At 44.3% G+C, this 16,025-nt stretch overlaps 1 protein-coding gene across 2 annotated transcripts in view; it reads left to right on the forward strand.

Moving 5' to 3' along the window:
• SVEP1 (sushi, von Willebrand factor type A, EGF and pentraxin domain containing 1) overlaps window positions 1-16,025 on the forward strand; it is a 134,382-nt gene that overhangs the window by 99,368 nt on the left and 18,989 nt on the right. The window contains exons 38-46 of one of the 2 annotated variants that reach the window (XM_079959037.1): window positions 292-3,086; window positions 4,605-4,830; window positions 5,912-6,067; window positions 9,420-9,483; window positions 9,953-10,126; window positions 11,256-11,432; window positions 11,686-11,859; window positions 12,304-12,480; window positions 13,276-13,446. In XM_079959037.1, coding sequence (XP_079815163.1) covers window positions 292-3,086; window positions 4,605-4,830; window positions 5,912-6,067; window positions 9,420-9,483; window positions 9,953-10,126; window positions 11,256-11,432; window positions 11,686-11,859; window positions 12,304-12,480; window positions 13,276-13,446 — 4,114 coding nt within the window. Of the gene's footprint in view, window positions 1-291; window positions 3,087-4,604; window positions 4,831-5,911; window positions 6,068-9,419; window positions 9,484-9,952; window positions 10,127-11,255; window positions 11,433-11,685; window positions 11,860-12,303; window positions 12,481-13,275; window positions 13,447-16,025 lie in introns of those variants that run through there. The other variant, XR_013834308.1, reaches the window with a different exon arrangement.

A 16,025-nucleotide genomic window follows, 5' to 3' on the forward strand; every position in this document is an offset into this window, starting at 1 on the left:
CCTTGAGTTTGTGTTTTGTTGATAATAATGTCTTTCAACATTAAATTTTGGAGTTTTTGTTTCATCTGGTCCTATGAAACTGGCCTCACAGCTACTGCCCCACCTCAGTTGCATAGAGAAAGACTGGAATTTGTGAGAATCTTTAACTCTTTAAGTGCGGGGGAGTGGGAATGGTATCAGTTGGTCTTGGAATCAAAGCCTTAACATTTATGAACTGTCAGAAGTCAGTGTTTATCTGCTAGGTGTGTGACGTTTTATAAGCCCTAAAGTTTGTTCTGGTCCATTTTACAGGTTGCAACAGGGCGTTCCTTTGGGAGCGAAGTCAGATTTCGGTGCAATGCTGGTTATCAGCTGAATGGAAGTGCAACATTCACTTGCCAAGCTAACCGCCAGTGGCAGAGTGAAACCCTTCCTTCCTGCACCCTTGTCACTTGCGCAAAACCACCTTCTCTCCGGCACGGCTTCAGCAAGGGAGAAAGTTTTGAAGTGGGAGCAAAAGTCAGGTTCTTCTGCGACGAAGGCTACGAGCTGATAGGAGATGCCTCCTGGACTTGTCAGAACTCTGGGGTGTGGAACCGAAAACAAAACCCCAAATGCGTCCCGGCAAAGTGCTCCGAGCCACCGCTAATTGAGAATCAGCTGGTCATGAAGGAGATGGCTGACCAAGTAGGCGTGGTGCACTTTTCCTGCAAAGAGGGCTTCGCTTTGCACGGTGCCTCCGTATTGAAATGTTTGACATCACAACAGTGGAACGATTCTTTCCCTGTCTGCCAAGCCGTACTGTGCCCTCGGGCGCCTTATATCCCCTTTTCGGACTCCGTGGTGTCTTCCCTTCATTTTGGCAGCACCGTGAGCTACACGTGCATGGATGGGTTTTTGCTGAAAGGTGTTTCGACCATCAGCTGCCAAGCCGACGGTACATGGAGCACCCCGCTGCCGGAATGCATTCCGGTGGAGTGCCCACAGCCGGCGGAAGTTCAGAACGGCATTGTAGACGTCCAAGGCCTTACCTACCTCAGCACCGCCCTGTATAATTGCAAACCGGGCTTTGAACTAGTGGGGAACATGACCATACTTTGCGGGGAGGATGGCCACTGGCTTGGAAGGAAACCAACTTGCAAGCCCATTGAGTGTTCCAAGCCCAGGGAGATTCAGAATGGCCGATATTCGTACATTGACCTGCACTACAGGCAGACAGTTACCTACTCATGTGACAGAGGATTCCAACTCGAAGGGGAAAGTGTCCTGAGCTGCCTGGAGACAAGGGAGTGGGATGCAGAAATTCCCTCTTGCAGAGCTATCAACTGCGATCCTCCACAGCCCATTGAGAACGGCTTCGTCGAAGGTGCAGATTACAGCTATGGCGCTATGGTGATATACAGCTGTATGCCAGGATTTCAGCTCTCAGGTCTTGCCATGCAGACTTGTGAAGAGTCTGGTTGGTCTAGTGTTAGCCCAGTATGCCTGCCAACTGATTGTGGCCTTCCTCCCCACATAGATTTCGGGGGGTATATAACAATTAGCAGCAATGAAAAGCTTTTTGACCACGGAGGAGGGTTTGAAGAGGGGTTCCCTACTGCCAGCCCACCTTTTTACTCCCTAATACTTGATAACCAGAAAGACATGCAAAGTTATTCAAAGGCCATTAACACGCTGCCGTTGTCAGGATACTTATATGGGACTATGGTGTTGTATAGCTGCTACCCTGGCTACGAACTCTTAGGGAATGCCAAGCTGGTTTGCCAAGAGGATGGCATGTGGAATGGCAGTGCCCCTGTCTGCATCTCCAGCCGGTGCGAATTGCTGCCGCACCCGGAAAACGGCTTTGCGAATTTTACAGAGAACACGCTTGGTAGTTCAGTGAAGTATACCTGCAAACCAGGGTATAAGCTGATGGGCTCAGAAACGAGGCTTTGTCTGCCCAATGGGCAGTGGAGTGACGAAGCCCCGACTTGCAAAGTAGCATCATGCACGGGGATTAGCAGGCCCATGAATGGCACAATAAGAGGGGAAGGTCGCACTTACGGGAGCGTGGTCCACTATGAGTGCGACCCTGGGTTCCAGTTAAATGGTCCAAGTAAGAGAACGTGCCAGGCCGATCAGAATTGGGATGGGGATGAGCCGATCTGCCTTCCCATTTCCTGCGGCCAAATCCCTAATCTAGAGAACGGCCAAGTGCTAGGAGAGGAATATACGTTCCAAAAACATATCGAGTACAGCTGCAAAGAAGGTTTCGTCCTGGAAGGGGACCAGAGGAGAGTCTGCCTTGCAGACGGACGATGGAGTGGAAGATCTCCACTTTGCAGGGTGATCCAATGCACCGAACCACCGGCGCTTCGTCACGGGCAGACTAGTGGGTCAGAATTTGGCTTTGGGAAGAGAATTGAGCATCGCTGTGACGAAGGGTATGTATTGCGTGGTGCATCCGTACGTATCTGTCAGGCTGACGGTAACTGGGATAGAGAGTCTCCTTTCTGTGAGTCTGTCAGCTGTGGGCCTCCTGAAGACATCTCTCACGGCTTTCTGAACGGCTCGGTCTTCACTTATGCGAAATATATAAAGTACATCTGCTTTCCTGGCTATGAGTTACAGGGGAACCCAGTGAGGCAGTGTATGTCTAATGGGATGTGGAATGGAACAGCCCCCTCTTGCGTGCCTTGCGAATGCCCTGTGCCCATGATTCAGAACGGCGCAGTTGTAGGCAACCATTTCAGCTGCGGCAAGAGGGTAGAGTTTCAGTGCCTGGAAGGTTTCAAGCTGCTAGGACCCACAGAAATCACGTGCGAAGCTGCCGGCAGATGGAGTTCTGGCTTTCCGCACTGCGGGCAGATCTCATGTGGTCCCCCACCAACAATCCCCAACGCATTCATCAACGGGAGCAGCTCTGTAGACCAAAACGCCATTGTTTATAATTGCGAACTGGGCTACGTGATGCAAGGGAGATCGGAATTGACGTGCACGGAAACAGGAGCCTGGAGCAAGCCGTATCCAAGTTGCACCTTACTGAGTTGTGGGCCACCACCTTCTGTCCTTCACGCAGTTGCCGTTGGAGAGTCGCAAGCCTATGGGAGCAAAGTCCAGTACAGGTAAGAAGAGTTCACATGCCAAAGAGTATTAGGTCTGGGCGATACCTGGTTTCCAGCATCACGACATACCAATAAATCATGATGTCTGAAATAAGGAGGGAAATATGGAGAGTCACTGGTTGGCTTCGTGGTTTTTCCGACATCGTGGTTTTGGCCAGAGCCTGCTCTTTTGAGAGGGGAGAGGGGAGAGGTGAACCGGCAGAGTTTACAGGGACTACAGAAACAGAGAGAAGCCTTGGCTGGCTTCACTGTTTCCCCCACAATCATTGTTTTTGCATAGCACACAAACACAATTGGTGATATGTTGCCAGGTCAAAAATTATGAAACCGATATCACAATATGGACTTCCAACTGGCTTTGGACGATATATACAGTGGTACCTTGGTTTATGAACTTAATGCATTTCGGAAGTCTGCTCTTAAACCAAAGCGTTCTTAAACCAAGGCGTGCTTTCCCATAGCAGTGGGGGACTCAATTTACAAATGAAACACACTCAGCAGGAAGCAGAACATGTCCTGCTTCCAAGGCAAAGTTCACAAACCAAAACACCTACTTCCGGGTTTGCAGCATTCTTAATCCAAGTTGTTCATAAACTAAGCTGTTCTTAAACCAAGGTACCACTGTATTTACCAGCCCTAGTCTGCCTTAGAATGTATGTATAAGTATGTATACATACATACATACATACATACATATATACATACATACATACATAACTTTAGGTTGCCATTCCTGTTTGCTCTGCCTACCTGCTAACCCTGCTTCCCCCATACCTAGCCAATCTCCCTTTATACCTGACCAAAACCCTCACCCATCCCCTCACAGCTCACTCCAATCTCCCATTCCACTCCCAACTAACCTTAAGCTCCTCCCTATCACAGCTCAGTGCACCTTTTAATGGGTTTTAACACCACTGTTTAATGGAGATGAGGAGGCACTTCAGAGAACGGCTTGCAAACTGCTCTCTGAAGCACCTCTTCATCTCCTTAAACCCTGCTCGGGTTGTTTTATGGCAAGCCTCCTTTCTCCCCTTACAAGAAGTAGGATTTGTTAAGTCATCAGACCCAGACATCCCCAACAGATGCTTGTTTTGTGTTTGCATTGTAAATTTATTTCACAAAGAATAAAGGGTATTGGGGAAAGGAGGTGACAGTTAGTTGATTATTTGAGAAGGTGGCTTCATGCAGGTACTGTCTGGAGAAGTTTGTGAAGGCGGGCAAGCTATGGATTAATAACTTGTGCACTGCTATGAAGGAACTTTGAAAACAAAAACGGATTAAACCCTCTCTTGGGCTCAAGGGAGTGAAATGCATTGTGTTCATTAATAGGTATGCGAATAATATTTGTTGTTCAACTGTTGCCAACCTGACAAGTAAATCTTTATCTTCAAGTCTCGTGTAAGGCATCTTATTTTATCACAGACAGCTAACATATGTACCTTAGGATTTAATTCAGCAGTTCAGAGCATGCAATATGTCCCTATTGCCGGTGACCCCAGTGTGACTTACATGTTGCAGATGTCTGGAGGGTTATGTGATGGAGACAGAAATGGATACCTGTACCTGTCAGGAAGATGGGCACTGGTCCCCTAATAGTATTTCCTGTTGCCCCAGAAAATGCTCCCTGCCAACAAATATAACCAATGTAATTATTTCTGGTGATGAGTTCACTGTGAACCAGAGCATTACCCTGTCATGCCAAGAAGGCTATATTCTGATTGGAGCAAACACTTCCACATGCCAGGTAAAGGTTTATCTCACTTTTGCTCTGTTTTAATCCTTGTCTTAATAGCTATATATCTGTGCCTACTGAAGTCATTCCCGGAGAGCAAAAAATTAATAATAATGTTATGGTAATACACCATGCTTTTATTCTGCTAACTGAAAACCAAACTGCATTGCTGTTTTAAAAAATATTGATCTGAAAATAATCCTCCCTTGTAACCTTTTTATAACAGCACCATTCCAGACTGGCAGCTCAATCCTATGCATGCCTACTCGGAAGTAATTCCCAGTGCAATGAATGGGACTTGTGTCTATTAGGGAAGTGTGTATATTAGTATTGCACCCTTAGTTTTAAATTTAGAGGAAGTTAATTCTGTTATTTGAAAGGCCAGACATTCCATGCCACCTCAATAAAACTTGACATATGAGAATTGTGTCAAATTATCCTCCTTAGAGAAGTGTGGACCTGCTCCTATTAGGTAGTGGAGTTTTATCCTTTTGTTTTTCTAGATACATTTCAATTTATATAGTTCCTGGAAACCGTTAAACGGCTTGATTAGCAAGCAATGGTTGCATCGTTGTAATTTGTCATGGAACAGTTTATGTCTACAAAATTTGGAATATTTAGAATAAAAAATGCTATTTAGCAATTTGGAAGAAATTGATGCTGCTAAATAATGTCTGCTCAACATTTCTTGATCCAAATAATGCTTTCTGCGTGAATAAACACCTTTCTGCTAATGGTCAGAACTTTTGCTTATGACTTTTCTCAATTCCAAAAAGTGCAAGTTGCAATCCAGAAAAACACAGGACATGCCATACCCCTGACACTATTCTAAAAAGCCCATCATCCCTGACCGCTGGTCCTGTTAGCTAGGGATGATGGGAGTTGTAGTCCAAAAACAGCTAGAGACCCAAGTTTGGGAAACCCTGGTCTAGGTAATAGTGAACGTCTCAATTCTTCCGTCCAGTCATTTCTTAAACTCTGCATATCAAAGTTATTGGTTGCAAGGCTGTTTGCACTTGTGAAAAGAAAAAAGAAATTTGTTGCTTCTGTGTTGCTTAGCAAGCAATGGAGATACTTTCCCCCCTCTTTTTAGAATAACGGTAACTGGATGCCATTATTTTCAAGCGAGATCTGTGCTCCTGTTTCCTGTGGAAAGCCTGAGGCTCCAGAACATGGAATAATGATTGGCAACAGATACAGTTACAAAGACATGGTTCTTTATCAATGCAGTTCTGGTTATGAGTTGAAAGTAAGTCCATTCAATCTTTTCTTCATTCTGTTGGTTAGCATGTTGCCCAGTAGATGGCATGCTAAATTAAAATCAATGTGTCCTTTTATTGGGAAAAGCTTCTTACAACCATCATTTGCACTTGAGAATAAAATACAGGTGTGCTGCATCACTTATGATGTGCATCTTATTTGCCACTCATTAAACCACAGGAATTAGCAAAGCCATTCTCAAAAGAATTAAGTCACAAAACTATACGTCCAATGCACCTTTCAAACTGGTACACCAGAAACTGGATCCAAGTTGGGATGATTACTTGTGAAGCTTTAGTTGTAGGTCTGCATCTGTTAAGACAGGAACTGTAGCTGGATCTCCATGAGGATCTGGATTGCCAGATCTACAATGAGGAGCAAATAAATTAGTAGTTCAGAGATGAGAGAGCTGTAGCACTTCAAATTGCAGGCAGCAAATCGTATTTTTGACTCTCTTGCTGGGCAAGAATTTTTCAGCCTGTATATTTGTTGTTCATAATAATAACACATGGGTAGGCAAACTAAGGCCCAGAGGCCGGATCCAGCCCAATTGCCTTCTAAATCCGGCCCACGGACGCTCCGGGAATCAGTGTGTTTTTACGTGAGTGGAATGAAGCCTTTTATTTAAAATGAAACTCTGGGTGATTTGTGGGGCCTGCCTGGTGTTTTTACATAAGCAGAATGTGTGCTTTTATTTAAAATGCATCTCTGGGTTATTTGTGGGGCATAGGAATTTGTTCATTTGCCCTCCCCCCCCAAGAAAAAAAATATATATTTATAAATAATTGACCACCACTAAACTAGATGGAATTAGGACGATAAGTAGATTGAGGAAAATATAAACCATTTGGAGAACTATTAGACTATATTTAAAAGAATGGGACCTAAGAATATAAACAAGATGACAATTTGCTGGTTAAAATTTAAGACGATGTAAGTGGGAGCAGGAGATGTGAGGGAGTCCAAAGAGGTTTTGAAAATATGTTATGATATATGCTATATTGTTGATTATTTTTGCATTTGTATTTAAAAAAAATTTAATAAACATTTATAATAAAAAAAAGAAAAAAAATATAGTCTGGCCCCCCACAAGGCCTGAGGGACAGTGGACCGGCCCCCTGCTGAAAAAGTTTGCTGACCCCTGTAATAACACAATACTTTGGGAGGGGAGAGTATTTGTTTATTTATTATTTAAAATGTTTGTATGCTGCCCTTGTGTAAGCAAATTCCCAAATATTTCTCAATAACATTAAAATGGCAAAACACAGTGGAACTCAGTGGCCAAAGATGAACACAGTAGTATCAGGAAGGAAAACGAGAGAAAGCGCTTTTTAAAAATTAGATCAGTTTTAATGACGCAAGTGGGACCTGCAACAAAATGTGGCTGTGCAAAGTGTTCCCGTTCATGACTTTAGCCAGCCAAAAAAACCTCCCCAGATACTCCATTTCCTTTTCCTCCTCCACCTCACAATACTCACTTGGCATTCCATGTCAGAGGCTGGTCTGGATCAGAAGATTGGGGAATGCAGTCGCAGGAAAAGCAGCTCCTAACAGAAGAGGAGGGGGAATATTCACACACACACCCTTTGCTTCCAGCATTTCCAGAAGCAGGGAGACAGGCAGACACAGAAGCTGCTCAGTTGAGAGAGGAGCTACCCAGCTATGAGATAGTAGCTAAGCAACCAGAACAGAGGGAGCAGCTGGGCGATACAGCAATCAAGAATGGGGGAGTACCCCCTCCCTCCCCCTGAACTTGGAGGTCCGAGCGTGTCAGAGAACAAAGAAGACACGAGGGGGGGGGACTTCCCATTGGAGCGCTTCTTGCTGTGGAAGTGGGGAGGAGTCAGAGTAGGTGTGGCTCTCACACAGGGTCTCTGGACGTTTAACGGTCTATTGATCCCTGTGCCACCACTGTGCTCACTTCCCCGCTGCCACCAACCCGTTACTCTCTGGTAAAACACTGAGCCCAAACAGTTGTTAAAAGTGAACCAAAAAAACAAGTTTATTTTACAAACATTAACAAGTTTATGTTTCTCCGATAATATTCCTGTCAGTACCTTAACTTTAGGTTTTTTTTTACCGGCCTATACCTTCCTAATACCTTCTGACTGACTATCTCAACTGTTTGACTGACTCCTCTTAACAAATTATAGTGGTGCCTCGCAAGACGAAAAGAATCCGTTCCGCGATTCTCTTCGTCTAGCGGTTTTTTCGTCTTGCGAAGCAAGCCCATTGACGGCTTAGCGGATTAGCGCTATTAGTGGCTTAGCGGCTTTTAGCGACTTAGCAGCTTAGTGGATCAGCTGATAAGCGGCTTAGCGGCTTAGAAAAAAGGGGGGGAGGAAAAAAACCCCGCAGGAACTCGCAAGACATTTTCGTCTTGCGAAGCAAGCCCATAGGGAAATTTGTTTTGCGAAGCGCCTCCAAAACGGAAAACCCTTTCGTCTAGCGGGTTTTCCGTTTTGCAAGGCTTTCGTCTTGCGGGGCACCACTGTATCTCACAGTCTCACCCCAGACTAGCCCAACCCACAGACTTATCTTATCTGTCTTTTCTAACTCCAGACTGTCTTCTCAACCACCCTAACTCTAACTCTCTCCCCCCAAAAAACTCTGTGCTTAAACCTTATACACAGTTAACTCTGCCCCCTGGGTTCCCATTGGTTAGTCATTTTACAATTAGTTAACCCTTTCCCTATGAACCCAGTATGATGTCACACACCTAGGAAGGCAAACGCCACAGTAGGTAACTCATATCCTTGCAGGGGGTTGCCTGTTTGTGCTTGTAACAGAATGCTGTAATAAAAAGACTATAAATCTACCAAATGCTCGTTAATTCTTATCGGTGAGCCACCAGAAGGGAAATGGGGAATTCCCGTACTTGACATTTCATGACCATTGCTTAATCTTCATTGAGCTTTGTCTGGGGTACCACTCCTCTTCAGTCCCCATTGATTGGTTGAGTGGGACCCCATCCCCTCAAATATTTTATTCAAGTTGCCAACCCAGCTCTCCCCCACAGACTTATGAGAGAACGCTTTCATATTTCTTCGATAATGCTTTTCTGCTTCCGTTATTCCTTGGGTTGTGCCCAGTGGTTGCGCATGCAGGAGATAGCTTGTGCAATCAGTTTTATCCCTCCTCCTCCTCACAGCTCCAGAGGTTGGGCCCCTCTGGGTGGGCTTTGTTATACGGGGCTTCAGTTGCGGAGGAGAATCTGCTAGAATTAGCTGGTGCACCTTGCCCAAAGATCTGCTGGTCTAAGATTCCTCTGTCCAATATCAGATTTCCTGTGAGAATGGGATATTTTGTGCTCTTTTCTGAATTATTCTTTTACCCGATAGGGTGATGCAGAGCGTATTTGTGGAGCGGATAAACTCTGGAGTGGAGCAACACCAGTCTGCAGAAGTAAGCGATGCATTAATTTTATTATATGTCAAGCTTAATTTGAACATGACTTCCCCCCCACCCCAAAGTGCAATACTAGAATATGTTGTGTAGCTCAGCGGAGTCTGTTTGGGTCCTTTGCAGAAATTCTGAGATGCTCCCCCACCCCACCCCCAACATTTTCCTAGTAATTAAACATCTGCAAACTCATCCATACCAACAAAGTAAACAAAGCTAAGTGCAGTCGTACCTTCGATCCAAAACACCTTGGATCCCAAACACCTTGCAAGTCGAAGGTTTTGGCTCCTGAACACCGCAAATCTAGAAGTGAGTGTTCCGGTTTGCAAACGTTCTTTGGAACCCGAACGTCCGATGCTGCTTCCGCAGGTTCCACAGGTTCCTGCAGCCAATTGGAAGCCGCGCCTTGGTTTCCAAACATTTTGGAAGTTGAACGCTTTACTGAAAATATCACCTGTATGTTTTCATTCAGAGATATCCTGTGGGCCCCCTGAACCAATAGATAATGGATCCATTATTGGCAAAGATTTTGTGCTTGGAGATGAAGTTCTCTACAATTGCGATCAGGGATTTGAACTACAGGGGCCAGCTCGAAGGATTTGCCATGTTAACAAGAAGTGGAGCCCCTCAGCCCCTACGTGTGTGAGTAAGTAAATATCAGTGTCAGTTGACAAAAGTTCTCCACATTAGGTAAATTTCAGTAGAAACGCAAAGCATTCTCCTTCCTGTAGTTGCCACAGGCAAAGCCATGCTGGTGGTCATGTAACAAGGGAGAGGAAAGAATGGGTGTCTTCGTTTCCCCCCATAATTGTTTTATTAGTCCTTTACACACACCCCCGATAATCTTTATTGTTTTTTTAATTACATACTGTACATACACATATTGCATTACATTTTACATTTATATTTGCTCCTAGGAGCTGACGTCCCTCCTTCTTTCTTCTGGCTTTTTTATATCGTTTCTAAGTTTTTCGGATTTTCCTTATGCATTTTTTATATTGTTATTCTTCCTCCACATTTGTCCATAAAATATCTGTAAACAAATAAATCCTTCTATACATACGATTCTTGTTGTCTGTCTATTTTCATTTACACCTACTGTTTATTACATTGGTCACATTGTATATTTTACTTCTTATTGTTATTATTGTCCAATAAAATTTTATTGGACAGTTTTATTGTTTTATTTGTCCTAGTGTTATATTTATTGTTTATTGAAGCCATAAATCGCCCTTCTTCCAAAAGGGAGCCCAGAGCAATGTACAACAGTAAAAACAACAAAACCCACTGGTAGGTAAAACACACATGTGTTCCAAAAAATCTATATCAGAAACCAAAATATTTTTAAAAAAAAACCAGAATCAGCTGAATGTAAGATGATTCATGCTGGACCAGTCATTGGCCATCACTGCCTCCCATGGGAGTAAATTCCATGTGGTGTGTAGAAAAGTGCTTCCTCCTTTCTGTCTTGAATCTTCTCAGCTTCGTTCATAAAATTCCCCCAAGTTTTAGCGTTATAAAAGAGGAAGGAAAACCTCCCTGTGTCCACTTTCCCTACAGAACCGTTTGCTGCTGTTAGGGATTGGACCATGACCTGGTTTGCACAACACAGTAAAGCAAACTATGGCTTACTGAGACTGTAAGAACACGTGTCTCTCAGAGAGGCCTTCCACACCACGCTAAGCCAAGCCAAGGTTTTGCTTACCATATCGTTCAAGCCCTGGCTCACGATTAAGCTCTTTCTCCACTGACCACAAGCTTCTTTTCTCTTGCAGGCATAAGATGTGAACCACCTCCAAGAGTGGAAAATGCATTGCCTGTAGTCGTAGAGAAAACATACTACAGAAGCAACATATCCTTTGTATGCAATTTTGGTTATCACTTGCTTGGACCCGAAAACATCACCTGCTTGGCCAATGGAACTTGGAGTAAACCCTTTCCGTCCTGCAAAGGTGATTTTTGGGTTGTGTTTTGCATTTGTGAGTGTCCTGCTAGTTTTCTTGTTCATGGGGACACAGGCGATCTGTTTATACACCGTCCTCTTATTCCAAACGAGTGAGAGGTCCAGATTGACTTCACAGAAATCCACATCTTCAGAGGGGTGTTAGGGAGCTCTGATAGACTCTCGTTGCTCTTCTGATGCTTCTCTTGTTAAACGATTCACTGCAAAGAAACAGTTGTCCTAATTAACTTACCATTGTTTAGAAACCAGATGTGAAGATCCGGAATTCATTGAGAATGGGAATGCTGTCTATGAAAACAACACAGTTGGCAGCAGGGCTGCGTATTATTGCAACAGAGGGTACAGCTTAGAAGGGGAGCCCATTGCAGAGTGCACGGAAGCAGGAACGTGGAGCCATCCTATACCGCAGTGCAGACGTATGTTCATTTCTCAATAATGGAAACTAGCTTTACTTGTTTTTGACTCCTACAGTTTTCACTTTTATTGCTTTCATTGCTATATCTGTTTGGTGACTTCCATGCCACCATTGGCAGAGAATAATAATAATAATAATAATAATAATAATAATAATAAATTTTATTTATATCCCGCCCTCCCCAGCCGAAGCTGGGCTCAGGGCGGCTAACAACAATCAAAATAATCCATTTCTTCTTAATGTATATGTATGGATAAGTACCACACTGTTACACATACACTTAAAATAATGGACAGTATGCCTAAATGAACAGGTTACAGCTTTTGTTGTGGACTAAATACTGTATAAGTAAGCCTATTTTTCAGTGGTAGCATAATTTAACTAAGTAAGGATATGTCAGGTTTGTTTACTATTTGCATTTTCCCTCTCTTCCTACGGTTAACAGCAAATCCGTGCCCTGTGCCATTCATAATCCCAGAAAATGCCCTCCTATCAGAAACAACTTTTTATGTTGGGCAAAAGGTATTTATCAAATGCCGAGAGGGCTATCAGCTTCGAGGGCCATCTGTCATAACCTGTAATTCTGATGAGGCATGGACTCCGACTAGAGCTAAATGTGAAAGTAAGTAATATAATAATAATGAAAAGCGACTTTTGTTTTTATTGAGAATAGCTTTCAACATTAAGCTCCTCTCTCCAGTGAAGCTAGAACACAAAACCAAGTCGACAAAGAGATTTTATAGGCCGGTCTGCATTAATTCACATTCAGGTAAAAGTTCTGATTGTCATATCAATCAGTGTCAATCTGAGAGAGTTGGACATGCCTTGAAATCATGCCTAGTCTTCTGCCTGCGAAAGCTGAGATTCACATTTGGGGTATTATGTAAATGTAATGGGGGGACAGGGGCGTAGTGTGCGGGTAAGGGGGGGCCATGGCCCCAGGCGCAAGATTTTGAAGGGGTACAACAAGGCACCACCATGTAAGCACCCCCACAGCTCTGTGCTGTGCCTGGGGGCCCCCACTTGACCCCGCCACCAGAGAATGCAAATGGAGGGAGGATCCGGTGCTTTGAAGGCCCAATGATCTCCTTGGCTGTTGGGGCTTCAAAGTGCCATGTGTCCTTACGCCAGCTGATTGACAAGTGGACAGCCCCACCCACCTTTCAGATTTGGCCAGCAGCTGGGAGGGACCATATGGGAAGGTATAAGGAGCCCCAGCTTGTTAACCAAATCCATATGCAAACAACCATGTGCGTGGAAGTCAGGCATCCCTGCATATCTATAAATGCTGAAGTCAAATATGATATTCAGACTAATTACCACCCCACAACCCCAAGCTCCCTGAATAGTCTTTTCAGAGTCAAATCGTGATGTGCTTTACCATTTAAATCACAGTTTCATTATTGTGTCTGTTTAGAGATATCTTGTGGACCACCAGCTCACGTAGCAAATGCTTTGGTTCGGGGAACATTTTATCAGTACGGAGATGTGGTGACATACTCGTGCTACAGCGGATACATGCTGGAAGGCTCCCTACGAAGCGTTTGTTTAGAGAACGCGACCTGGACAACGCCACCAGCCTGCAGAGGTAAACAGGCCTTTGCCATAACAGCTGTGCCAAAGGCCCATCCTGCCACATTCTCTAGCAATTGTATGATAGGTGCCTCTAAAAAGAATTTCCCAGAGGTTTCCCCAGTGTTTACCGTTAAAGAAGCACTGTCTATATAATATAATAATAAAAATTTTATTATTTATACCCCGCCCATCTGGCTGGGTTTCTCCAGCCACTCTGGGAGGTTCCCAACAGATTATTAAAAACACCAAACATTAAAAACTTCCCTAAACAGGGCTACCTTCAGACATCTTCTAAAAGTCAGATAGCTGTTTATTTGCTTGACATCTGATGGGAGGGCGTTCCATAGGGCGGGCGCCACTACCAAGAAGTCCCTCTGCCTGGTTCCCTGTAACCTCAATTCTCGCAGTGAGGGAACCGCCAGAAGGCCCTTGGAGATGGACCTCAGTGTCCGGGTTGAACTATGAGGGTGGAGGTGCTGCTTCTAATATAGTCATGGTTTTGCTGTGCTGAATTTAGAGACAACATATTTCAGGAAACAGGCTTCTAAATTTAAAGGTTTTAAAAAAACAACAACACACATCTTTTTTTAATTTTTTCTTTCCGTATTGCCATTACTACTGCTTTTAGGTTCTTACTTGGTTGTCCTCAATCGCTTTTGATGTAAGTTGCTTTGGGTCACTCTGTGAGAAAACATAATGAACAATAATGAACATAATAATTAAAATGGGGAGGTGGAGGACCATAAATGCCACCTTGAGGTAATAATGATAAAGGTAGCTGTTAAGTTGTGGGTTGACATAGCAGACGACACAGCGATTTCTCCAAGTAGCTCTTTATTTTGTAAGCTGGAATAGAACTGACTGCAAACAGCTCAGCCGGCCTGCTTTTATAGGCAGCCGGCTGTCAACATTGTAGCAACAACAGCCCAGCGTTTCCCGCCAAAAATAACTGACGTGGACCTGAGTGAAAACTATCTACAGACCTGAGTGAAAACTATATACAGTATCCCCCTGCTGGCCCAGGGTGAAACTTCACTACATAACAGTAGCAATAATAGAATAAACTCCTCCCTCAGTTTAGCTGCGGGGCTACTCAAACTGGGAGGTGTGGAGCTGCCAACATCCAACCTCCAACTGATATCTAGGTTAAACACAAAGCAACACGCTATCCGACATCATCGTTCTTAAGGTTTGCTCTGCCCCGCCTTGCAGAATTGGCTGGCAGGGTGTTGGCAAATAACACACAGCCTGGTGCTGTGATTTTACCACTTGTCTTCCACTGGACGTTGCAAGGGAGGTGGAATGAAGATTTATCTGCTTCATATTTCCTATTAAACTATCCCAGTTTTGTCAGGACAGTTCAGGAAATCACCATTGCATTTTGGCTCAGTGTTTCTCAAACATTGGGGGCAAGGGGTGAACTTCCAGAATTCTGTTTCCTTCCCTCCCACCCCAACCCCAACCATCCCATGCCAACCACTGGCTTGGCTAGTGAGTGCGTGGGTATTCTTGGATGTGGGTGGCACTGTGGTCTAAACCACTGAGCCTCTTGGGCTTGCCGATCAGAAGCTCGGCGGTTCGAATCCCTGCAACAGGGCGAGTTCCTGTTGCTCTGTACCAGCTCCTGCCAACCTAGCAGTTCGAAAGCATGCCAACGCAAGTAGATAAATAGGTACCACTGTGGCGGGAAGGTAAATGGCGTTTCCATGCGCTCTGGTTTCTGTCACGGTGTTCCGTTGTGCCAGAAGCGGTTTAGTCCTGCTGACCACATGACCCGGAAAGCTGTCTGTGGACAAATGCCGGCTCCCTCGGCCCAAAAGCGAGATGAGCGCCACACCCCATAGTCGTCTTTTACTGGACTTAACCATCCAGGGGTCCTTTACCTTTACCTTTTTTACAGCAAGGATAAGCAAGGATGGCGCTGGTGTAAATTTTGTGTCTACATATGACAGCCTTATGCTGACCTGCACATTGCCCCAATCCAGCTGCATGCAGCAATTTGAGAGGATGTGGGATTATCCATCCCCAGCAAACGTTGAGCATCTACAAAAAGAAATAACAACCAGCTTTATTGTATGCAACTCTTTAATCTATTAAATATTGTGCATTATTCATCCTCGCCTTTCTACCCAAAAAATGAGTAATAGGAAAAAAGGACCAAAGGCAGAAAGGGTCTTGTGTTCTTCTGATTCATGTCCCAGAGAGCTTTTTTAAAAAGAGAGAAAGGAAGAAGTGTATTATAAATAATGCAGACTATTTGCATTGCAAAAAGACCTCCAGCACCTAAGCCTTTGAAGGGCCTACATCAGAAGCAGCATGAAAGCAGGCAGCATCAATGACTCACGTGAACCCTGTAGGGCTTTAGCACCAATAAATAGTATTACGAAATGCCCCAGGTCTGCAAAATCAATACATTCTAACCCAATTAATGACATCTTAATTAATACGAGTCTTACAAATAAAAATGCAGTGTGAGTACTTTACGTCGGGACCGTTTCTGAGCAGGTTACATGTCATATTCTGGCAACTCTGGAGGTCCAGCGGCGAGGGCCTTCTGGCAGTTCCCTCATTGCGAGAAGCAAAGCTACAGGG

The sequence above is a fragment of the Podarcis cretensis genome (genome assembly GCF_951804945.1).
Source record: "Podarcis cretensis genome assembly, chromosome: 17".
NCBI lineage: Eukaryota > Metazoa > Chordata > Lepidosauria > Squamata > Lacertidae > Podarcis > Podarcis cretensis.